The sequence below is a fragment of the Chionomys nivalis genome, chromosome 4, assembly GCF_950005125.1.
Source record: "Chionomys nivalis chromosome 4, mChiNiv1.1, whole genome shotgun sequence".
In the NCBI taxonomy this organism is placed as follows: domain Eukaryota; kingdom Metazoa; phylum Chordata; class Mammalia; order Rodentia; family Cricetidae; genus Chionomys; species Chionomys nivalis.
The window spans coordinates 15,931,493-15,956,889 of record NC_080089.1 but is presented as its reverse complement, the minus strand read 5'-3'; the positions used below and the strand labels follow the sequence as shown (position 1 = coordinate 15,956,889).

Sequence of the window (25,397 nt, the reverse complement as noted above, 5' to 3'; positions counted from 1 at the left end):
TGCCTGGAGTTCTTTCTTTCCAGCGCCTGGTCTAGCCTGGGAGGGAGTCAAGGCCCCGGGTTAGGAACCCCAGTCTGCTGTGGTCCTGGCAGCCCACGGGCTCTCTGGTTGGGCAGCGTCCTCCCGCGCTTCTCTCGCGCCTCCGGGGGCCAGGGGCGAGCGGGGATGGGCGGGTCTCAGGAGGCGTCGGACCAGGACCTACGCGCTAGTGCTGGAGAGTTCCCGCCGCAGAGAAACCATGGGTGAGAGTCGGGTCGCGTCTCCATGGCAACCCAGTGGGGCCTAGCAGCGCAGGGAGAGCGCAGGGAGGGCGCAGCGGGCTGGACCTGCGGCCCAGGACTGCTTAGACCTTTCCAGAGAGCAGCGCAGGTAACCGACTGGCTCCGTGAACCGGGCCCGGACCATCCCCTCCATCCAGCTGGCGCAGGACAGCAGGGTCCACGTGCTGGGCAAACTAGGAGACAAGCTTCCAGCAGAACCATGGCCTTTGCCTCAGTTTCCCTCTTTTATTTGTCTGTACTTCCTGATTTAGTTTTGCCTCCCACCACCTCGCATTGCTGCCTCACTGGGGCAGTTCCTGTGGTGTGAATGGAGATTCTTTCTCCCTCCTTCCCTCCCTCCCTTCCTTCTTCTTTCCCTCTTCCTCCTCTCCTCTTTCCCCCTCCCTCATCCCTTCTCAGGTGTTTAATTGGTTCATACGATTTTTAGGGGGTTTAAATTGATTTTAACACTTCATTAATTTACATTATGTTAGTCCAAGCACACGTGTGTTTTTATGTGCCTGTGTGTATGTATGTCTATGTGTGTGTGTCTGTGTGTGTGTCTGTCTGTGTGTGTCTGTGAGTCTCTGTGTCTGTGTCTGCATGATGGGGGGAGTCTGTGTGTGTCTCTGTGCATCTGTGTCTGCGTGTGTGTGCACACGTGTGTGTGTGTGTGTATGCATATAGCTGCAGGTGCTCTCACAGAGCAGAAGAGGCATCAGAGTGCCCTGGGACTGGAGTTAGAGGTGCTTTTGAGCCACCTGACCAGTGCTGGGGCCCTCTATGCACCCTAAACTGCTGGACCACTTCTCTAGCCCCTTTCCTAGATGTTCTGTCCTAAATTTCCTGCTGTATTCATGCTTCTTAAAGGTCGAGAAAAGCCAATGAAAGAACACATCCTCTAAAGGCAAAGCATAGGAGCTCCATTAAGATGGACACTGGGGCTCCAGACAGCATCCTCTTAGCAGGAATTATGAACTGAACACTCCACAAGGCAACTGACACCGAGCTGCCACTGGGCTAATGACGAATGCATGCTGCTTTCAGCCAGTTCCACGTATTTCAGCCAAGGGCTGAGCCGGTATTCCTATCTGTGTGGGGCCTTCAAGCCAATGAAGGCCCACTCCCTTCTGTGCTGGTAGAAGCAAGTCTCCATACTCATAAAGCCCCATACTAAATAATGACTTACCAACAGCAAGAACTTCATCTTATATTAATAAATGTAAACACTTTATAAATCTAAATAATTTCCCCTCACAGATTAAAACTCAAGACGAACAAGCCAGATGTAGACGGTTTTTGGCATGGAGAACCAAGCCCATACCACAGCAGGGTAAGTGTGCAGAAACTTCTCTTTACTGAGTTTATCTTTGTGCCCAAAACTCCTTGATGGAGCACAAGTTCTGAAATGAATTGTTCCAAGAAGGATGTGCTGATTGCCTTTGGTAAGTAGACTGAGGGAAATTTCAAATAGCGTCTGGAGATTCTATTTACATGAGTCTTCCTGATGCTGAAAGGCTGATTCTACCCGGGAAGAGAGCATCCTCAGTAATGTTGTTGGATCACAGGCACAGACCCAGGCGGGCCTCCTCAGCACTCATGGGTCCCCAGCACACTTCCTGTTCACAGGTACAGACCCAGGCGGGCCTCCTCAGCACTCACAGGTCCACAGCACACTTCCTGTTCACAGGTACAGACCCAGGTCCCCAGCACCCTTCCTGTTCACAGGTACAGACCCAAACGGGCCTCCCCAGCACTCACAGGTCCCCAGCACAGCACTTCCTGGCCAGCTTGCTCCTTTCCTGCTGTATGAGTGTCTCTCTGTTCCTGTTGTGAAGATTTACCATGTTTTCTCAACATGTAAACACAGCCCACAATATACGTATATCCACTGAGCAGCGAGAATGAGATATTTTAGTTAAGGAGATTGGAAAACATTCAGTGTGGTAGAAAGGGAACCAAATTCCTTTTCCCAACTCTCTGTCCTATCTCTTCTCCTCGGGCATCAGCGCCATGAAGATTTCTCTATCCATCTGGCCACTGGTGGGGCTCAAATTGGGGAAGCAGCAGATACCTCAGAGCCCAGTCTTGACTGTGACTGCTGTTGACTCAAAAGCTCCAGGTGTCTCACTTCCAGGCTCAGGCTGTGGCTCTGACACGGGGAAAGAAGAGCGAAGAAGCGTAAACAATGATGACTCTATCTGGAGCCCTGCTCCCTTCCTCTGACAGCCCTTATTCTCAATGAGAAAACAGAACATATTGCAGTATAACTGGACTTCCCGAAACACACACACACCACACACACAAAATGCGAAATCTTAAATAACAAGAAAGCTCATCTCTGTGTCAGACTGAGAGAGTCATCTCTAGACCCAAAGTGATTGCTTCCGCTCCAGTCATTGTGACTGGCTTGCCTTCCATCATGGCAGTGTTCTTAATAAAGGGGAAGGAAGGGCAGAAAGACTTTCCTTCTAGGAGTCTGGACTTAGGATAGCTCGGCTTATAACCACTTGCTTGCCTGAGTGAAGCTATAAACATTCGATAGGAACCATACTCAGATTTCAACTCTGGATCTTTTGTGCAGACTAGAGATTTATAGATTCACTCTGGCAATACTGGTGAGTTCACACTCTCAGTTAGCCACGCAATGGTGAGGGCAGACCAGCACCTCACCCCAGAACACTGAGTGGCTGAGCTGGCAATGCTCAGCTGGTCGGCATATTTTCAGTGCTTTCTCAGCCTATGGTATTTTCAGTATATGATGGCCCTGTCCCACCATAGCCAACTCCACTGTAAGTTGGGGGGGGGAGCATCTGAAAGGGTGAAGAATGACCATTGCTGCACTCCCAGCAGACTCTGCCCCACTGAACCCCAGAGAGATGGACAGAACACTGGTCAATGAAGGATGTGGGGTCTGAATGGAAATACATCTGGCTCCAAAGCTTGAATTCTTTCTCCACTGGAAGTGGATTGCATTGAAGAGTGAGAGGCAGCCTGCCTAGAGTCCACATCACAGTCGGGTCAGAAGGAGCATGTGTGGGGTCCCTGGTGTGACTGTATGTAACAGTAGGCGACAGTAAGACAGACTGGGGGCCTCAAGCCTGGGGCTAGCAGATGGCCTCAGCCCTGCAGATCTGAAGGCATGGCTGGTCTCTGCATTCATTCTTTGAAAACAAAGTAGGCTGTAGTGAGTGTTAAACCCTGAAGTGCAAAGGTTATTTAAAAACAGACTTGGTCTTTAGAGAACTTAGACGTTACTGGAGAGAGCTGGACTTGTTTGGGTACAGGATAGTTACAGAGCAGAAGATAATGAGCACCCTACAGTTGCCCTGAAAGACTATCACTCATCATGGTAGGCGTGTGGCCAGACACTGTGTACTGTGGTCTCCAGAGCACAGAGACCACAGACTCTCACGGTGTTAAGGAACCAGTAAATGTGGCTCATTCTCCAGGGGTTTGTTAGCGAGTTCATAAACACGTTCCTCTGGTGTTTCTTGAAGCAGCCTGTTTTCAACAAATTCTTAGCACCTACTGTGAGCTTACATAGCTCTAAAACCATATAAACATGCAAATATATATCAAACACTGATAGGAAAAGGAAGGTGTGTGTGCAGTACAAAAATTCACTTGGTTCTGTACGTTACCAAAACCAAAATCTACTTGTGTTGGCGCCCACCCAGTCTTCTACTCCAAAAGGCAGCCGCTTTCCGTGATTTGGCAGGGTTCCCTCCCAAGCCTTTGGTGTCTAGCCCACTATCTTCAAATAACGCGCTTGGTTGAGTTTTCCATTTTAGGCACTGTCTATTGGCTTTTACACAGGACATCTCTCTCTCTCTCTCTCTCTCTCTCTCTTTCTCTCCCTCTCTCACGCACGCACACATACACACACACACACACACACAAACACACTTTTTCTCCCCTGTCCCCCAATTATTCATGATTTTGGTAGCATCCAAATCTCTATATGTCTTCATAATAGTCTTCTTATGACTTTATAAGCCACATCCATCTTGAAGGCTGACTGAGATCATTTTCCCTTCCTGTTCAAATTTTTTTTTTCCTGGAGTTAGTGATCCTGACATCAGAAACTTTTGGAGTCTTCTTCTTTCTCCGCAGTTCCCTTCTTTAAAGGAGGTAGGGGTGGGATTTCATCTTTAAAATAAAGATGTAAACCTTATTTTAAAATAAATTTCTTTTAAATGATCTTTCAAAAGATGCCTCGCTCTTTGGACCTGCCCACCTTCTCCATCCTGTGAATTGCTTTCCTTGGTCCCTGAGCTCACTTCTCACTCAGTCCAGGACCACCCATGGTATGGTGCTGTGCCTACTTGGGGTGCTTCTTCCCTCTATAAAGTCCCTCACAGGCATGCCCAGAGGCCTGTCTCCCAGGTGAGTCTAGATTGTCAAGTTCACAGTCACTATTAACTGTTACAGCTTGCTACTTGACTCCCACGATTTTCGCCTTTGTAGACTTTGCAGGTTAAAATGTGCATTCGCTTCGTTTTAGTAGGACTTGAGAAAGAAGCAGACTTTGCGGATTCATCCATCTTTACCCAAAGCCTGCTTTTCTTCTGCTGAGCCTCTCATAGTCTCTGCATTCTTTGACTGACTCCTCAGCCACTCGTCTCTTTCACAGTCTTATAAAGGGATCTAAAACTCAGAATGCCACTGCACACACCAGTAAACTCTTCTCATCTTCCAGAGAACTGAGAAAGATTGAGTCTTAAAGAGCAGCTTCCTACCTGAATCCCCAAAGCCCTTCCTGACCCTGCTTCCCCTGTGTGTCTTCTTAACACTCAAGGGCCCTTCCCTGGGAGACACAGAGTCACAGCTACGCTTGCTCATTTTGTGGTGTGTTAAGTACAGTTTTATCATTGGTAAAAAGAAATTTCGATTTTTTTGACCTAAGCCCCTAGAGCAGGACCATAATAAGCAGCAACAGTACATTCTTTCTGCACACTGAGAATTCTTTCTGACTGACTTCCGTGACTCTTTGGGACTTCTGCCTGGCCCAGACCTTCCTGTTCACCCCACATTGCTCTTCCCATGCCTGATCCTCACCAGAACAGGCACACTTAATGGGTTCCTCTAATTTCTTGCGTCTTCGGATGAAGAAATGAGAAAGAAATGGGGATGGGGCATTCTGGGGTGCGGTGTGAAGGTGGATGCTGAAGTGTTAGCTGGGGGCCAGTTATGCACAGGATCAGTGACTGTGAATGAAAGAAAACTTGGGAGGAGGAAGGAGAGAAAGGGAGGAGATTCCCTTGAAAGACAGATTGTGTTACTAACAATGTTAGAGAAAGACTAAGAAGTGTCACCACACAAAACACATTTGCCTGCACATTTTATAGGATGCCATTGGGCATATTAGCCACTGGTTACATTAAAGGGGAAAGGGGCCTGAGTGTGTAGACCAACTGTGCACACTGGCACCAGGCACACCTAATATGACCTGGTGTTCTTCGGTGCATAATTTTTCGACATGTTGAAACCATCTAGAACAGCTGAGAGTCTCTAGTCGGTGTGATTGGCACAGGAGGGTTAGCGTTGTATAACGCTCCCAGGGTTATGCCTCTGAAGAGAGGAATGACCTCTTTGGATAGCAGCTAAGACAAAGTTGGGCCCTCTCTCCACCAAAGCCAAGAAGCACAAAGAAAAAAGAAAGCTAGAAACAGAGCCAGGAAAGAAGCTCAGGCAGTGGTGACCAAGGCCCCACAGGGACTGAACCTAAACCAGCGACAGCGACATCTTCTCTCTCACACCTCACTGACTGGAAGAGCATGGGAGTCAGGAGCAATGTCAAAGACACAAAGAGCCACAGTACGCCATACACAGAGAGCCGAAAGAGGAGGAGCTAAGAGTTCAGAATTAGGAGGAAGCAGAACGGTCTGAGAAAATGTTGAGATCCAGAACAACCAGGGGTACGTGGGACACACAGCCAGGGGTACGTGCGACACGCAGCTGTGTGGCGGTAGTTTCTTCTCAGAGTCTGCTTGGGAGTCCTCTGAGGGTCACACCTGAGAACACACCATTTTCACCTTCTCACACTGCTGAGACTAGGCTATGCCTTGAAGTTCTCAGGGATTGTTGCTGTTGACCATACAAACATGTGGTGCAGCTGTCTCTGGGCTCTTCTCACTAAGTCACTGTGTGAGGAGTGACTGTGTACAAATGACAGTGCCTGGGAGCCAGGACAGAGCCGTGAACTCTGCCCACGCAAATGCCTCCACTCATCACGGACATCAGATTCTCTGCACGTCGCTCTCCACACAGCTCAGAACGTGAGGTGGGGCTGGAAGTTTGGTTCAGTGGTGGAGCGCTTGCCCACAGGTGTAAGGTTCTGCGATCAAACCGTTGTACTGCAAAGGAAAAGAGATTCAAGGTAGACTATGGGTCATGAATGGTGCTGTTGGCCAGTGATCCAGGAATGTCAGACCTCACTCCAAGCCAGTCTTGGGGGAGACATACCTGCATTTAGCATGGCAGAACCAGGTGAGGCACTGGTTGACAGAGGCACTGAGGCCCCCGCCTCATGGTGTTAGTGGCACCATGTGCAGGAACCATCATTCTGAATACCACGAAAACTTTGTCAGTATGCGAGAATGAAAGGGCGAATATTAGGGAAGCTATTGTCCTTTTTCTGTTGCTATAGCAACATGTTCAAAGCTGGATGGTTTATAAACAACAGAGGTACAGTCAGCTCAGTTTTGGAGACTGGAAGTCTAAGAGCAGACAACCTCACCCGGCTGTCTTTGCTGATGGCATCACACAGAGGTGTGCCGAAGAAAAGGAAGCCGGGGAGGCTCAGGGGCCGGTGTTCCTTTCTTCAAGACTCAGCCCCACAAGACTTACAGATTCCTGCAAGAACTAAATCACCAAATTGTCTTCCACAAGGCCACACCTTGAGGATCCCACCCCTCTGCTTCAGCAAGCTAGAAACCACACGTGCCAGCCTTCGGGAGACACACTCCAACCACACACTGATAAGAGTAGCTGGCAGATGAGGGGTGATGACCCTTGGTCAGGTTTGATCACTGGGATGATGAGAGAGCAGAATTTCAGGAACGGACCGGAGGTGGCACCAGCACTACTTGCTGGTCCGAAGGAGAGTTTACTCCTGGCAGCTGGGAGCAGTTGTGCCCTGTAAAGATGTGGAGCAGACTGGAATGGGAGCCGGTTTCAGCACGGAAGGTCAGGTAGTCTGTTTGCACCTGGGATGTTTTCAGAGTCCCCCAACATCCTGTGGAATTGCTAATAGTGGACAGGATTGGACTGGATGCCTGGAGTTCAAGACTTGAGATGGCAGAAACTTCCAGAAGTTAGCATAAGCTAGCAAGGAAAGTTCGTGGGAAATTTCCAAAGTTCAGAAAGCAGAATATTCCTTTAAGATTTTATTTCTTTAAGTCTAGTATCAGAAAATAGGTCTTAGCATTGCTTATCTGACTCTTCCCATCAAGGCCTGGTGAAACATCGGGCCGTGTTGCCAGGTAGGAAAGGCAGAGGCCTATGCTCAGGTCACTAGCGTTGCCATCTTATCACATGGGGAGGTGTCCTGAGATGGCTCACTTACCTCCTGTGCTGTATATGAGGACAAACGTTCATTCTCGGTTTCTTTGGAGCTTCCATGGATTAGTTTGTGAGGGAAGTATTTGTTCTCCTTTGTAGCTACAGAGCTTCCCCTGGAGAAGAGGCCAGCACCTTCCAACTTACACTCCCCTCCCTGCTTGCTTCCCTCCCCATGTGCTCCCCTTCCTATGTGCTCCCCTCCCTGTCTGCCCCCTCCCTGTCTGTTCACTGAAAGGCTTCTCACTCATGATGTGAAAAGCTGTTACAGAGCATATCTGTGATGTCTATTTTAACATATTATCCCCCTTTCAGAGGAGAAAACAGGGGATGCTTAGGTTTTCATGTCAATAAAGATGCTGGAATATCATAGAGCTTTTCATCTCTGTTAGGGGCTCCCATTCACCATTAGATCAAAGGCTTTAGAAGGTCCTTATTCATGCACCCCTTCTTTAGAACGAGGGTGTGTGGCACCTCCTCTAAAATTCTTGCAAGTGCCAAAGAGGATTAGACAGGACATGACCCTCCATCACAGGCAGGCCGTTACTGACAGGACATGAGGCTCCATCACACGCAGGTCGTGAAAATAGGCTTTGACTACTGCTAACTCAGCAAACACTCAGGACTACAACAAATGTGTTTAGATGGCAAGGAATGGGCCTGAGGGAAAGCATGTCCGTGGCTGAGTAATTGATTTTGAGGTAGAGAACCATGAAGCTATGACCTGTCGAATTGCAGAGACCAGCACTGCACCATTCTGCTGAGGAGGCGCCACACTGACCACTGTAAACTCACAGGAGTTGGTCAGGAAGATGCTGGGTCACCTCTAGAACCCCTCTGCCTACATCTGTGTCTCCATGTGCTGTAGTGTCTGATGTGAGCACCTTTGAAAGGTCGAATTGCATGCAATAGCCTGGCAACTCAGGGAAAAGAGTCTATAATTTATTTCAGAATGAGTTTTCTTAAAGAGACTTTGAAAAAAACAAGGTCTCCTAAGCTTTCTCACCCGCCTTGAAAACTCATTTTCTTATGATTCCATGTCTCCTAAAGAAACATGCTCTTTCCCTGCCTCCTCCTTCCCATGCTGACATCCCTATTTATGTGATGAGCTGCCGTTGTCCCTCTCCCAAGCTCTAAACCCATGCTTGATGACTCCCCACTACCTCCCCAGTGCAACAATGATGTGATTATTACTGATTTGCTTTGTCCCCTTCCAGAGCTGCCTTGGTTTAGAGAATGTGGCAAGGCCATTACAGTTGAGCTCATGTTGTTCCTTGTCTTTTTAAAAACCTGACCATGAAAACATGGTGACTCAGGCCTGTAATCCCAGGGGTCGGGAGGCTGAGACAAAATGGTTGCTATCATTTTGAGGCCAGCCTGAACTACATCCTGAGTTCTGGGCCAGCCTGAGCAACAGAGTGAGACACAGTCAAACAAATAACAACACAAAGTAACCCAAACAGAAGTCTATGTTTCAAAGCTCTTTGAGAGGAGAATCCACCAGCTGCTATACTGCCCTGTCTCTTCTGGATATTTCCATGTGTCTTCTATGGTCTCAATTTTATTTCTTCCATTTTATTTCACTGTAGACGAAGTTTCTGTCCCTCCCAGTCCTGCAGCCATTCAGTCCCAAACACACAGAGGCCTATATTAATTATAAACTGTTTGGCTTATTGCTCAGGTTTATTAATAACTCTTTCAACTTAAAGTAACCCATAATTCCTATCTACATTTAGCCGTGTGGCTTGGTGTCTTTTTTCAGTGAGGCAGTCTCATCTTGCTTCCTTTGCATCTGACTGGTGACAACATCTCCACCTTTTCTTTTCCCAGAATTCTCTTAGTCTGGTCACCCCACCTATACTTCCTGCCTGGCTACTGGCCACTCAGTGTTTTATTAAACCAATACAAGGGACAAATCTTTACAGGGTTCAAGAGCATTGTCCCAGAGCATTTCACAAATGATATTTTTATATATTCAGAAGGTACAATAGGTTTTAATCATGTATACACAAGGTAGAGTGAGCAAGGCCAGGAGATTAGTGTTGTCACCTTAAACGTCTATCGTTTCTTACCGGCAAATGCACTGATTAGCCTGTCCTAAACACTCCGAGATGTGTGGTGTTCGCCATTGATCATATTCACTGTATTGCACCACAAACACCAGTACTGCCAACAGTCCCATGTCTCTTTCTCATCCTCTCTCCCTCCACCCAGTCTGGTAATAATCAAGCTGTCAACATCTCTGAGAGCAGCTGTTCCAAGACTACAGGAGTAGATGGTGGTGTTAGGGTCCTGGAGAAGTTCCACAAAAGACCACCAGTCACATATGCAATCAGCAAGAGCATTTTATTATTCCAGCATGCTGGGGTGTGGCCACACACAGAAACAAGATGGCGAAAGACCCCCCCGAGAGGGACCTGTGGGCTCCTCTGCAGCAGAAGAGGAGGTCCTAAACCAGGTTATGTTAGATATGATTGGCTTAAGAAAGTGACAATCATACTATTGCTTTCTAATTGGTCAGGGCTAATCAGAGGCTGGTCAGGACTACAGTTTTCCATTTTTGGGCAGGCCTGGACAAGTCCCAGGCCTTGTCCTTGAGCTGCTGACTGTGGCTTAGGCCTAGCCTGGTACTGTCTGTATGTACCAGGCCTCATTCTTGTTGCTAGGGGTGTTGAGGATCGTCCATTGTTTGTGGCTCTTTCAGACACTGCCTGCTCAGTCTCAGGAAACCAAAACTGAGGCCTGATCTCTGAGAGAAGACCAAGCAGCCTGTTATGATGTCCGCTTGGTCCTCTCAGTGGGTGTCTGTCTGTCTGTCTGTCTGTGAGAACGCACTTCATAAGTCCTCTTTCTCCATTCTTGCTGTCGCAGATGTCAGGACTGCACAGGCTTTTATGGCTGAATAGTATTCCATCGCGTGTCTCTGCCACGTTCTCTCTGTCATTTCCTGGGCTGGGAGATGTTTGGTTTGAGTCTGTGTCCTAGCTTTTGGAAATAGTAATAAATTTGGGTTGTGGGTGCCTTTCCAACATGCAGATTTAAGTCACTTCAGTATAAAATCTGCAGGGGGATTGTTGGATCATATTGTAGTTCTACTTCGATGTTTAGAAACTTGCATGATGGCTACATTAGACATTCCTGCCCACACTGCACAAAGGTTCCTCTTGTTGTTTCCTATCACTTGGTCTTTTTCTTTTCATACTAGCCATCCTCATGGTGGTGACACCCCAAGTAGACGTTCTCATGGTGGTGACACCCCAAGTAGACATTCTCACTGCATGATACCCCAAATAGACATTCTCACTCTATGACCCAATAGACATCCTCACTGTGTGACACCCAATAGACATCCTCACTGTGTGACACCCAATAGACAAACATCCTCACTGTGTGACACCCAATAGACATCCTCACTGTGCGACACCCAATAGACATCCTCACTGTGTGACACCCCATAGACATCCTCACTGTGTGACACCCCAATAGACATCCTCACTGTGTGACACCCAATAGACATCCTCACTGTGTGACACCCCAATAGACATCCTCACTGTGTGACACCCAATAGACATCCTCACTGTGTGACACCCAATAGACGTTCTCACTGTGTGACACCCCATAGACATTCTCACTGTAGTGAGACCTCCAAGTAAACAAAGAAATCTTGAGCAGAAAGAACAAGTCCAGAATCACTGTACCTCAGACCACACTAAAGCTCAGTTGTAGGGACATAGCCCCACCCATTGGGGGCGTGTTCGCCTCGGGCTAATGTTTACGGATAAATCTGCCGGGCGTGAGCCCAGCAGCCCTTTTTTCTTTTGCTCCGCTTTTCCGGTACACCGCGGGAACCTTTGGTCCTGTAAGTTTATTTCCTTATTAAAGCTGTATATATCTATATAATCTGTCTACATTCATTTGCGCCACCACACTCAGTCACCAAGGCAACATGGCTTCATCATAAAGACAGACACACCCTCGTCCAGCCTTAATATGAGGGTTTGTGTCTAGTCTTACTGTAATTTGTTATGCCATGTTTGGCTGATATCCCTGGGAGGCCTGCTCTTCTTTTCTAAGGGAAAGGGAGGAGGAATGGATCTAGGGGAGAAAGGAGTGGAGGGAGTGGAGGTTGCAGCCAAGATGTGATGTATGAGAGAATAAAAAGAAAGAGAAAGAAGAAGAAGAGGGACACACAGATCAATGAAGCAGAAAAGCCCAGAAATGACCTAATGAATTTACAACCAATTGAATGTTTACAAGTTGCTAGAAACACAGGGAAAGGATAACCTTTTCAAAAAGCTGCTGGGGAAAAAAGAAGCTATATTCTCATCAGATACAAACAGCAACTCAAAAAGGATTAAAGTCTGGAATGCAAGACCCGAAACTAGAAAACTACCAGAAAAAGGCTTAGGAAAAAATTTGAGGACCTTGATTTTTGTAGGGATTTTTTTTTTAATATGGAGAACCCTGGAAACACAGAAAACAAAAGCAAAACTAACAGATGAGATTCCGTTAACCTAAAAAGTTTCTTGCTAGCAAATGAAGCAATCAACAGATCCCAAATGACAAGCGACAGAATACAAGCAGCCAGTAGAACACATGTGACAGCCAACAGACTATGCAGATGTATTTGTGAATTATTATCTGACAAGAGGTTAATATCCAGAGTACACAAGAACCTCAAACAACGTAATACCGAAACTCAAGCAAGAGGGCTGAAGAACTGGCTTAGGCCCACACCTTTAGTCTACACACAGCTCCCTCCTCCACCCCGCTGCTCCCGCCATTGTGATGTCATCAGCCGTTTTCTTCCCTCTTCTGCTCCAGATGTCCCGACATTTAATTCCAGACTACGCCATCACCACGCAGGCCTTTGTACCTTTTTCCTCTGGCCTCTCATGTCAAAGGCTTAAAGCTGAAGGGTCTGGCCCGACCCCCGAGCCCTCTCTCGTGAGCTGTCCCCACAGATGAACCTGAAGGTAAAGACTGGGTTTGCATGCCTTAGGCAGACACAGCCCACCCAGTGTCCAAATCTGATGACTCTCAGAGCTGCTTTTTATTCCAGTTTGGCTCCTCAATCAACTCTTATAAAATTGAGATACGACTCCTACTTAGGGTATGTTGAATGAGTCCGTGATAGGAAGCAAAGAGAAATCCTTAATATAGTGTAGCTGGGGAGTGACTGAGGAAAGAGATGAGGATATAAAGAACTCTCATGCCAAACTACATGAAGGAGACTAGAGCACCACTTTTTGCTTTTATTTTAAACTTTGCTCAAACTACAGCTCTCGAATCACACTCCTTTTCTCTGCACAGGCACACCTTCATGCCTTTCTGCTGTGCTTGCAGCACTTCTTCTCCCCCTCTCTCTCATGGACATAAATATATGTGTTTGTGCATGTGTGCATGTGTGTGCGCATGCGTGCATGTGTGTGCATGTGGGGGTGTATGGGTGTGTGTGTGTGTGTGCATGTGCACATGTATTTGTGCGGATGTGTGTACGGGCATGTGTGCATGCATGCGTGTGTGTGTGTGTGTGAGCAGCAAGCATTAGCCACACCACAGCCTAGACTGTACACTGTCCTGAAAAACTTTCTCTACCAAACATGCCAGTCTCTTGCTTTTGAATTCCACCTCACTTGAGTTCTCAGGGCAGGAATAGAACAGAGCCCTATTCTTTACAGAATATAGCCATGCTGTCCATAGAAACGAGCTTGACCTGCACTGTTGACATCTCCCTTAGCATTCTGTCCTTCTACTCCCTCTCGAAAGGCCCATTAAAGTCTGCTTACAGCAATTCCATTCTGTGAAACAGATCTGAAGGCCTATGAACCACGTGGTCAGGTGGTCACAGCAATGACCTTACTCCTCAGTAGCCATTTTCGGTATAATTTATTTTTACACTTTCTGTGACAAAATATCTCAAAATCAGCCTAAAGATATGTCTTAATTATTGTTCTATTGCGGTGACAAAGCACCAGGGTAAAGACAAGTTATAAAATAAAGTGTTTAATAATGCTTATGGCTTCAGAGGATTAGAGTCCATAATAGCAGAACCAAGGGTTTAATAGTGCTTATGGTTTCAGAGGGTCAGCGTCCATGATAGCAGAACCAAGGCATGGTGGCAGGAACAGCTGGAAGATTACATGTTGATCTACGAGTAGGAGGCAGAGAGCTAACAAGGGACAAGGGAAAGCTTGGACTCCTCAGAGCTCACCTTCCTGACACACTTCCTCCAACCACGAGTCTATTGGAGCCCTTCTCATTCGAGCTACCAAAGGAAGAGCATTTATTTGGTCTCATGACTTGAAAGGAGACAATAGCTTGGTGTCTTGCGTCTGTCTGTAGCTGGAAGCAGAGAGGTGAATGCTGGTGCCCACTGGGCTTCCTTCATTGCTTCCCCTTTCACTCAAGCTGCTCAACTGCTTGTGTTTAAGGCAGATCTTCCCTCCTCAGTTAAACTTCTCTGATGGTACCCTCACAGATCCACCCACAGCTGGGTTTCTAGATGATTCTAGAGTCCAGTCAAGTCGATGGTGAAGACATCACACGTGCATTTGCAGATTCAAGACACGGCAGACACGTGGGAAAGCTTTGTAGGAGAGGGAACACTGGGTTTGCTGTGCTTGGGGGCTTTTGGCACAGAGGGGTTAGAGGGAGGATAACTAGAAAGAAGGCATTCTGGGTGATTGGTTTGGGTAACATATTCATCCTTCTCTGGCTGTTTCTGAGCTGGAAAGGGAGTAAAAAGGAAGCTCAGTAACCAAGTTATACTGCCATCTGGTGACACCTGCCTCAGGGTTTGGCCTTCTGAGCTGGCTGGTGTGGAAGTTGCAGGACAAAGTCTGCTGTCACATGGTCTGGCCACCAGTCCCTCGACTAACTGGGCTCTCATACTGCAGGTTGAGAAGACAGGGTACAGCCACAACTGTAACCTGCACATTAACGACTTGGTATCAGGTGGTCGTGCTGTGTTGAAGAGCCTGAATGACCTCAGGATCAAGTTAGGACTAGGGAGTGGGAAAGACTTCACTGGGAAAACAGAACTCTTCTTGTTAACAGGATACCCTCTCAGAAAGTGGCAATGATTTGCTCAGGGGAGACCTCGGACCTATGCTGAGTGATGTCTTTGTGGTCATTTTGCAAAAGTAGATCACAAACTGTGGGAATCACATGATACTTTTGTTACTGACCCAGAATCTTATCAAAGGCTACTGAATCTGGCCAGGGCTGTATGTGATAGACGACCCTCAAGAAATATTTGTGAAAGGAGTGCGCATGCTGGACCAACAGATAGTTGGATGACTGTGATGTGGGAGTCCCCTCTGTGTGCTGTGAATATGTTTTATTACCATTGGCTAATCAAGAAGCTACTTTGATCTATAGCAGGGCTGAATAGAGCTAGGAAGGGGAAACTAAACTGAATGCAGGGAGAAAGAAGGCAGAGTCAGAGAAATGCCATGTAGTTCCAAAGGAGAAGGAGAAAGACACCAAAACCTTACCAGTAGGCTGAAGCCTCGTGGTGATACAAAGACTACTAGAAATTGGTTAATTTAAGATGTAAGAGCTACCTAGAAATATCCTGAACCATTGGCCAAGCAGTGTTGTAATTAATATAGTTTCTGTGTGATTATTTGGGTCTGGGCAACTGGGAAACCAAAGAACAGTCTCCGTTTACAGACCAGTGTGTGTGATTTCTTCTGCTCTGCGAGTCTTGAATTCTAACTTACCATAGTCACAGCCAGGAAACAAGTCATTGGTTTATTAATTTGACAGCATCAGTGGGGTAGAGTCCTTGTTTTGCACTCTATGTTGGAGCAATTTTGAACCCCACTAGCTTGTTGCACTCCTATATGCCAAAGAAATGTCAACAAAAGAGCTCTTCTATCCCTGCAGAGGCGTGCTGAGCACTTGCAGTGTCCTGGAGCACTTTCCTCACGAGGGAGCACCCACCCTGGTGGAGCACTACATCCATGCTAGGGTGCTCACTCTATGCTGGTGCACTCCCTCCGTGCTGGAGCACTGCTCGGGGTTATGGGGAGGCAGTGATGAGCAAGATGATAGCTCTTTTCTTCTCAGAGCCGATACTAACAGAAATAAATCTTATTTACACTAAAGAGGAATGCAAGTAGTTATCAAAAAACGTATGAAAATGAAAGGCCGTGGTTCTATTCTTCTCAATATCAGGACTCCAATTAAAAGTTAGTCATGCTCTCCATGGAAGAATTGCCACACTTCCTTTGCTTGGGTTTAAGTTTGGTGGGTTTTTTGTGGGTTTTGCTGTTGGTTTTATTTGGTTTGGTTTTGTTTGTTTTGTTTTGTTTTTTGAGACAGGGTATCTCTGTATAACAGCCTTAGCAGTTCTGGAACTCACTCTGTAGACCAGGCTGGCCTTGAACTCACAAAGATCTGACTGTCTCTGTCTCTCAAGTGCTAGGATTAAAGGCATGCACCACCCCACCACTGCCTGGTGGGTTTAAGATTTAAGCAAAGATTGACAAAGTCTTTTGGCCTTACTCCAGGACTACCATGAAAGACTTCAGAATGACACTTTGTACTTAGCCCCTCTCTAACGACATCAAGGCTGGTCAATGTCCTTCTGGATAAACTAGAGAGACAGCTTTTCTCAGATGGTGTTGGGCAATTCTGAAAACACAGGATTTCGGGGCTTATTGTGATCAGTACCATAGATTTTAAGATGATACACAGGACTCCACGAATGGGAAGCTGAGGCCTGTTTCTGACCCTTCTACAGATGAGCTATGTAACCGTGGACATGACTGATGTCTCAGTGTGTCTCTGTCAAACCTCCTTGAGTTATGACAGACGTCTGTGTGTATCTATTTTCACTTGTTGGATCCCTAAGTGCTGAGCATTTGTTCAGAATTTCCCTATCCACTAGAATTAGCATATTCTAAAAGGATGGAGTTTGTTAGATTTTGGTTTGGTTCCATTTTTTGTGGTGTGTGTGGTGTGTGTGTGTATGTATGTGTGTGTATGTGTGTGTGTAAGTGGAGGGACTGATTGTTGTTTTATTTTGTTTGTTTGTTTGTTTTGAGATTTTGCTTTTCATCTTTTTAAGGGAGTGTTTTTTGGGGTTTTTGAGATAAGTATCTGGAAGTCACTATACAGCCTGACTGCCTGGGCAATGCAGTTGACTCTGCTTTCTTAGTACTGGTTATAGGTAGGCAACAAGATTTTATTTGTTATTTGTTTTGGATAATATATATATATATATATATATATATATATATATATATATATATGTGCACTGTGCTGGTTAGTCTTATGTCAACTTGACACAAGCTGGAGTTATCTGAAAGGAGGCAACCTGAATTGAGAAATACCTCCATAAGATCTGACTGTAAGGCATTTTCTTAATAGTGATTGATAGAAAGGGCCCAGCCCGTGTTGCCATCCCTGGTCTAGTGGTCCTGGGTTTTTATTGAGCAAACCAGATTGAGTAAGGCAGATTGAGCAAGCCATGGGGAGCAAGCCAGTAAGCAGCACTTCTCCACAGCCTCTGCATCAGCTCCTGCCTCCAGGTTCCTGCCCTGTTTGAGCTCCTGTTCTGACTTCCTTCAGTGATGGACTCCAATGTGGAAGTGTAAACCGGATAGAGCCTTTTCCTCCACAGCTTGCTTTTGGTTCTGGTGTTTCATCACGGCTATTGAAACCCAAAACAAACACTATCATCTCTGAAATGACCTTTGTTATTTACGAGTTAAAGCCACAGCTTTGCGGCTTCTTGAACAGTTGAGCCATTTGAGGAAGCAACAAATCCTTCCCGCCCCATCTTACTATGGATGTGTTCGTAGTTTGTGTTTGCCAGGCAGAACAGTAAGGAGGATGTTAGGCCGTGAGCAATTGAATAGAGCTACTGGCAGGAAAACGATTGAGAAGAAGTCAAATTTTAGGCTTAAAATTTGAAACTGTCTCACTTTTGTATATTCACCAGAGCGTCTCCTTGTGAAGCAGAGCTCCAGGAACTGATGGAACAAATTGACATCATGGTGAGCAACAAGAAGCTGGACTGGGAAAGGAAGATGCGGGCTTTAGAGACACGGTTAGACCTCCGGGATCAAGAGTTGGCCAATGCGCAGACTTGCTTGGACCAGAAAGGCCAGGAGGTACTGAGCACATGTCAGTAAAGAGTTCACACTCCAAACTCATTTGTCACTTACAACCCTGTCAGTACAGCTGGTGGTAAATGTGTGCTATCAAATAGACGCAGAGAGTAAGTCAGGCACTCACTGATGGAGACGCTCACTATATCAGTGCTGTCAGTAAATGTTAGCAGACATTTAAGGTACATGCGAAGTAAGAGTGTTTGGGAACAAAGGTAAAAACGTTTTTGTCTCCCGCCATGGAGACCAAAGCTGTCCTTGTTCAGCAGAGTTCAGGAGTGTTCACTGCCTCTGGTCTGCTGGAAAACATTCTGTGAACAAGCATATCGAGAGTTAATTGCCAAAGGAGAATGCATTTGGTAAAAGTGTGTGTGCATGTGCGTGTGTGTTCTCCTGTGTGTGTGTGTTCTTGGGTGTGTGTTCTTGTGGAGGGTATGCATGGATGTGTGTGAGTGTACATGTGTATGCATGTGTATGTATGGGTTGTGTGTTCTCATATGTGCATGGGTATGCGTGGATGTGTATGTATGGGTTGTGTGTTCTCATATGTGCATGGATAAGCATGGATACATCTGCATGTGTAAGTTCTCATGTGTGTGTGTTCTAGTGTGCGTGTGTTGTCCTGTGTGCATGGGTGTGTGTGGGTGTGCGGTGTACACCCGCAGTGTCCACTTAGAAAGGCTTCTTCCACTCCTCTGGCTGCTCACTGCTGAGCTGGTGCTCATGGGAGAATGTGAGAGCCCGTAGACCATGGGGGTTGCAAAAAAGTACGTGCAGACCTACAGGTCTGGACTCTTCCGGGAGAGGCATAAAGGGAAAGTTCTCCAGTCAGGAATCACATGCCACAGAAGCGACTTCCAGATAGAACTTGGTTTGGGCAAAGCTGAGGGCGTTGGTGTCTCACAGGTGGGCATGGCTGCGGTTTCCCTTGACCGGAAAGGCAAGTCCCCTGGTCCTGGAATATGCAAGGACCTGTAGTGACACAGATATGTAATAGATGTCTCATCTGCATTTAAACAGGATAATTCAAATCCTTAACAAACCTTCTTAAACATTTTTATTTTCTCGTTAATATGTTAGTTCCTCTAAAATGCAACTATTATCCATAGACTGCCAAACTGATAAGGGATGGAACCTAACTGAAAGAAAAATCTTTGTGTTACATTAGCAGAAGTTCTACATGAGTAACAATAGCACAGCCTCCCAAACAGATCATACAGGGTAAATTCTAAATCTTAATTTAAAATGCAAAGTGCTAACACACTTCCATGCTGTCCTCATACGTAGCAGTGGACCAGGCTAGAGACGTGTGGTTTCTGAGAATGCAGTTATTAGCAGCTATTTTAAGAACTGCCAGACAAATATTTACTCTTGGCTCGGTGCAGCAGTTTAACTTGGATTGCACTTTTCCTATTTTAAAGGTAATTCAGAAAAAGCTAATTTAAAGTTTGTTCTTCATGCAGGTGGGCTTACTTCGACAGAAGTTGGACAGTCTAGAAAAATGTAATTTAGTAATGACTCAGAACTATGAAGGGCAACTACAGACCCTCAAAGCTCAAGTAAGAGAACCTACTAAATGTACCGTCACATATTTGGATACACGTTCTGACCTGTACAATTTTTGTTTGTTTGTTTGTTTGTTTGTTTGTTTGTTTCGAGACAGGGTTTCTCTGTAGCTTTGGAGCCTGTCCTGGAACTAGCTCTTGTAGACCAGGCTGACCTTGAACTCACAGAGATCCACCTGTCTCGGCCTCCCCAGTGCTGGGATTAAAGGTGTGCACCACCACCACCTGGCAACCTATAAAATTGTTAAATTTAAAAAAAAAAAGTGTTTTACACACAAGGAAATGTTCTTGTGTCTTAATTGCATATTTGTCTCTGGCTTTCAGTATCCTCTGTGTCCTGATTTGTCTCTCCTACTAGGCTGTCAACTCAGATACCATCTGCATTACCTTCACTCTGACAGGGTACCAGACAGATAAATTTCTGTCTCTTCAGAAGCAATATTTTTAATGATTATTAGTTAAGAGACCCACAAAAACAAAACAAAATTATTTTCTATGGTTACTTTTTGTGGATAGGGTTTCTTGCATAGCAGCCTAAAATATGGATGTTTGCTACTCTGAAGTAAGTGGTTGGAAGAACCAAGTTGGGCTACTGATAGGCCATTCATAGAAGCCAGTGCCTCTGTACGTGCCATGAGAGGGTACCGGTTGCTTTGTCCCCATCACTGTGCTCCCCATTAGGCTTGCCTCAAGTCTCGTCCCCTTCCACGGACGTCTCATAGGCAGGAGTCCCCTCAGCATCGTGGCCCAGCAGCTGCTGAGGTCCCTAACCTAGTAAAGGAGTCAGTAGGGAATGTGCTGTGATGGGAACTCCGCCCACCAACACTTCTTGAAAAGCAAAGCTTTCATATGTAATAACCTAGTTAAAGGAGCCTGGAGCATGCAATGCTCCTCTTTAAATATCTTTTTTAGAAAGGGGATTCAGCCATTACACATGGAAGAAGAAAGATTTGAAGCCATTGCTTAACTGCTATTTCAAAATGTTTTGGACTAACCAGGTCTACATCTTGCCTGCAATTCAGGCATGTGCCACTAGAAGGCAGCTTGTACTGTGAAACTGCCTGGTTTTCTGAACTGAGCCCAGACGCATCGGAAATTTGAGGCAATCAATGTTGGCTTTTTTTTCTCCTACAAACATAGCAACACAGGTCCAAATTCACTCTGACAGTTGAGTTTGGGGATGTCTGAATCTTCTGGAGGGGTAGGTTATCTGTATTCTGCTGCCCTCCTAAGCACAGTTGAAAGCCCTGGACGTTGTAAGACAGCATGTGAACTTGGTAGAAAGGGGGGAGAAGAGGCAGGTTGCTGGGGGAGCTTGAGAGCCAGCACAGGGCACCAGTGATTCTCCTGGGATTTGTTTTAGCATGCCGCCCAGTCCAGACACAACAGTGGATGCAGACAGACAAGCAGTGGGCAGACCACAAAGCAGGAAGCCTACCAACACAAAAACTCTCAAAAATAGCCAAGTGCCTCAGAAAAATAACTATGACCCCGGTCCACCAGCAAATACTGAGTAAAAAACCTAGATTTCTACCCTCTCCCGGATAGAACTCCATTCCCAGGCCCCCTGCCTGAGTGGTGTCAAGAAGACCCAATGTGGATAAGGAATATATTACTAATGTCAAACCTCAGCCAGACCTCCCCAGGTCATGGAGCCTGGATTTCTAAAACCGTTTTGTGGGTAGAGAATGAGGGGCCCCACCCCCACCCCCACCCACCGCTCCTGAGGGTGGTGTCAGAGGAAGCCTCGTAAAGCAGCACGGTGAAGATTCACCTCATTGCACATGCTGACGTCTGTATGAGAAGCAGTAGTGGGTACCCGTGCCCTCCAGTCACACTGTGAGGGTCCTCGGAACGCCCCTTCCTCTCCGCTGCTATGAGGAGCACTTGCCCTTGGCACCTGACTTCCACTGTGGCCAGCAGTAGTCATGACCTTCCCTCTTCCCTGCTGCAACAAGTCAGACGCATAGTTCTGAGACACAGTGTCCTCCCCAGGTTTCCAGGTTCCTACAGGGAATCACTCACAATAGCAAAAACCAGCTCTCAAGTGTAAATGAAGACCGGATCAGCAGATGTCAGTGGCAGTATTAGGATAATCTGACTAGGACATTGAGGCAGTGGTCATAAAGATGATTCAGTGAACATTTACAAACATGCTTGAAATCACTAAAAATTTTCTAGCCAGGCAGTGGGGGCACACACCTTTAATTCCAGCAATCTGGAGGCAGAGGAAGGCGGATATCTATGAGTTCAACGCCATTCTGATATACAGAGTGAGTTCTAGGACAGACAATGATGCACAAAGAAACTCTGTCTCAAAACACACACATGCACATGTGCACACGCACGCACACACACACACACACTATTCTAGCATGCCCCAAAATTTGACCACAGTGTCACCAAGCTAAGTGAACCTCAAACAAGATAAACTCAAAGAAATATAGAAAAGACAAAAACAACCCCAGAAGCATTTGAAAGAGACAAGTCTCAACGAAGGGAAAAGCAACTTGGGGAGCGGCCACCTCTCGTGTGAAGGAGCAGAAAAGTCACAAATGATGAGAGAACAGGACTGTCGATTCTGGGATTCTGTTCCAAAGAAAATATACTTCAGAAGTGACAGGAAAACGAAGGCATAGTCAGAGGGAAACTCCAGCCCTTGTTAGCAGTCACGTTATCCTAACACAGTGGCTACCAGGGGTCTTCACAGGCACCAGAAAAACATCTGGAATAAAATCATGGGTCCCTGGCCACAGACTTTTCTTCTGCTCTTGAGTTTTGCTAATTATTTGATTTAAAAAATTAAATGCGTAATGTAATTTCCAGTGTGTGCATCAAAAATATTTCATATTTTTGTTTATAAAAGAGTTGGGATGAGAAGAAAATAAGAATTCCATGTTTGAACTAGAGAGTGTCAAATACCTGCAGACTACAGCAGGCTGTGCACATACAATCTGATGCCTGGAGAAAAGACTGGAAAAGATGTGCAGAGACACTCAAAACTATCCACAACTCAAAGGGGAGCCTTAAAATCCGTGAGCCACGGGACGACAGGAAAGTAAAACCAAAGCACAGGCTAGAGGAAGCCAGGAAACAAAACACAAGAAGCCACGCTTAAATCGAGCATATCCATAATTATATTAAACAAAAAATGGCCCTAACTGCACAATTTAAAGAGTGCCAGATACATAAAAACAGGACCCAGCTCAATGAGCTGTTCAAGGAATTCCCTTCAAATATGATGATACAGGGAAGCCAAAAGAAAAAAGACAGATAAAACTCCAGTATGCTATGCTTAAGAAACTAAAGACGACTCAGTGGAAGAGATTAGCCCTTCGACAGACATGCAGAGACTGCTACCGAATACACCAGAAGTTTGTGAGATAGACCCTGAGTCCGTCAGCGATGGCTTAGCAACCTCCGTAGCCATCTCTGCACAGAAAGAGTCAATGTAAACAATGAGCAGGGACTCTGATGTCTCCTCAGATGCTATGATACGAGGCTGTGGATGTACATGAAATACGAGCCACCTGTTACATCAACTGAGTTGTCAACACAAGATGGCATTGAGGAAAAGTGAGGAAAATGTGTGGATTATTTTTGTTAGGCTGTTAGCTTTGCTGCCTACACACCCTTCAAACAAAACTGAACCAAACATTTCCCAAGTGAGTCATCAGCTCATGCCCAGCTCAGGAAGGCCCAGTTCCACTCACAGGAGCCATGCTCAGCCTCGGTGGCTGAGTTTTAATAGCAGGTGCTATCCTCACTAGTCGGGACATTTAAGTTTTCTCGCGCTTTCTAATCCTGACTTTCGTTTTTGAAAAGCCGCGTGACAAAGGGCAGTTGGGAAGGCCAGCTGGAAGTAACTGGTCTATTTCCTGTCATTTACAGTTTTCTAAGCTAACCAATAACTTTGAAAAACTGAGGTTACACCAGATGAAGCAAAACCAAGTTCACCGAAAGGAAGCCCCCAGCAAAGAAGAAATACCCTTCGAGCTGAGCAGTTTGAACCAGAAGCTGGAGGTAAGCACACATTTGGTGTACTGGAGAAGTGGGAGTGGCCTCCAGGCGCATGGCACCCGGTATGGCCTCTCAGGGCACCTTCTACTTCAGGCACTTAGTGAATTCAGAAATAACTATGATTTATAATACACACATGCACACAGACTGGGAGAGCTGAAATAAACGAAAGTACAAAGACTCTTGCCACTGTTGAGTGAAATTGAAGGGCACCCTGGGGTCACTTAAATCGAATACCTAATAAATCTTTTAATGTCCATTTAAGTATTAGGAGAGCCTCAAAAGTGTTTTCAGAATAGGGCCTGACGTCCCAGCTTTTTTGTTTGGTTTGGTTTTCTTCAAAGGCCTAATGCCACTCCATTTAAGTTCTCCTGTGTGGCTGAGAATTTCTAAGATCCATCTCTGAAAAAAGATCTTTCTTCTCACCCTTTTAATGTTATAGCTTTAGCTAACACAGACCAGCTGTCTTTCTTCCTGTGTAAGGGATGGTGTCTCCGTGAGCTCCTGACTTCTGGTTTATTGGGCTGCAGCATGGTCTAGGGGTCACTTTCTCCTTAACCTTTGTGCTACTCTATCCAGTTCCTTTCCTTCTCCTCAAGACCCAACCCCAGCCAACAGTCTCATTTTCTCCTACTCACGAACTCAGGACGGCCCTGCATCTCCCAGGAACCAAGGTCAGAGATAGCTCAGAGCTCTTAGGCCTTTCTCGTCCTTGCCGTTCTCTGTCTGGGTCTGTCTTTAGCCTCTCCTCCTGTCTCTTTGTCTTCAGCTATTACCACCTTAGTCTGCTCTTTCTTTCTCACTCCTGCTTCAAAACATTTTCAAAGCAGAGAGAATTGCAGTTTGAGACCCCAGACTATGAAGACCTCTGCTTCGACTCATACATAATTCCAACCTCCCTGGAACTAGCAGCAGAGGTAGAAGGGCCCGCAGGTTCTATGCCTTGCTGGGTAAAATGGAGCTCCTCAGATGCAAAGCCACTATCACCCAGCAAAAGGCATTCAAGGAAATCCTGACTCCTACTCCCAGCTTCTCACAGGGTGGGACTACCTCTCAAGAGGTACTCAAACACAGACTCTGGAGAACTCACCCCTTCTTGACATGAAAGTCAGAACACCCATTGTCCTCTTGGTTGGTTCTTTGTGGGCTTCTGGAGGGGACCCACATTCATATACATGTTTCTGACAACACCTCAGGAATATGTTTATAGTTATGCAAGAGTCTTGACTAAATACCGTGTAACTTCAATGATTATAGGCATCCAACATAGCTGTTTTTCTTACGGCCGTCCGGAAATAGCATGCAGGAGATAGCTGCTCTTGTTTTCAAATAAGCACATATGATGCTATAGTAATAACATAGAGACGGTGTGTGTGCAGTGGGAGAACATCATGCTTATCACACAGATCATCCTTACCCTACTCGCTGACTACTCTGACATTTAGGTCGTGTTAGCCTCAGAAATTCCATCTCTGGTCAGTGCATTAGGCCAATGGGACTGGGGGACAGCTCAGTCAGTGAAGTGCCCATCTCACGAGCACGAGGTCCTAAGCTCAAGCTCCCCCTAAGTCTAAAAGTTGGACATGGTGGTGCACACCTGTAATCCCAGCACCAAGAAGCCCGAAGCAGGTGGATCCCGGGGCACACTGACCAGTCAGCCTCACCTAATCACTAAGTTCCAGGTCAAGAGAGACACAAAATCAAAACGCAAAGGGGACGGCTCCGAGAAATACCACCTGAGACTGCCCTATGGCCTCCTAATGCACACACACACACACACACACACCAGAAAAGTCTTTATAGTTGATATTGTAGGGACACACACACCAGAAAAGTCTTTATAGTTGATATTGTAGGGACACACA

General features: G+C 46.2%; 1 protein-coding gene across 1 annotated transcript in view; it reads left to right on the top strand.

Moving 5' to 3' along the window:
• The first annotated feature begins 333 nt into the window (after positions 1–333).
• Positions 334–25,397, top strand: part of Deup1 (deuterosome assembly protein 1) — a 70,415-nt gene continuing 45,351 nt past the window's right edge. The window contains exons 1-5 of the mRNA XM_057768033.1: positions 334–369; positions 1,521–1,593; positions 17,779–17,950; positions 19,411–19,506; positions 23,404–23,535. Coding sequence (XP_057624016.1) covers positions 1,565–1,593; positions 17,779–17,950; positions 19,411–19,506; positions 23,404–23,535 — 429 coding nt within the window. The 5' untranslated portion in view covers positions 334–369; positions 1,521–1,564. The remainder of the gene's footprint in view (positions 370–1,520; positions 1,594–17,778; positions 17,951–19,410; positions 19,507–23,403; positions 23,536–25,397) is intronic.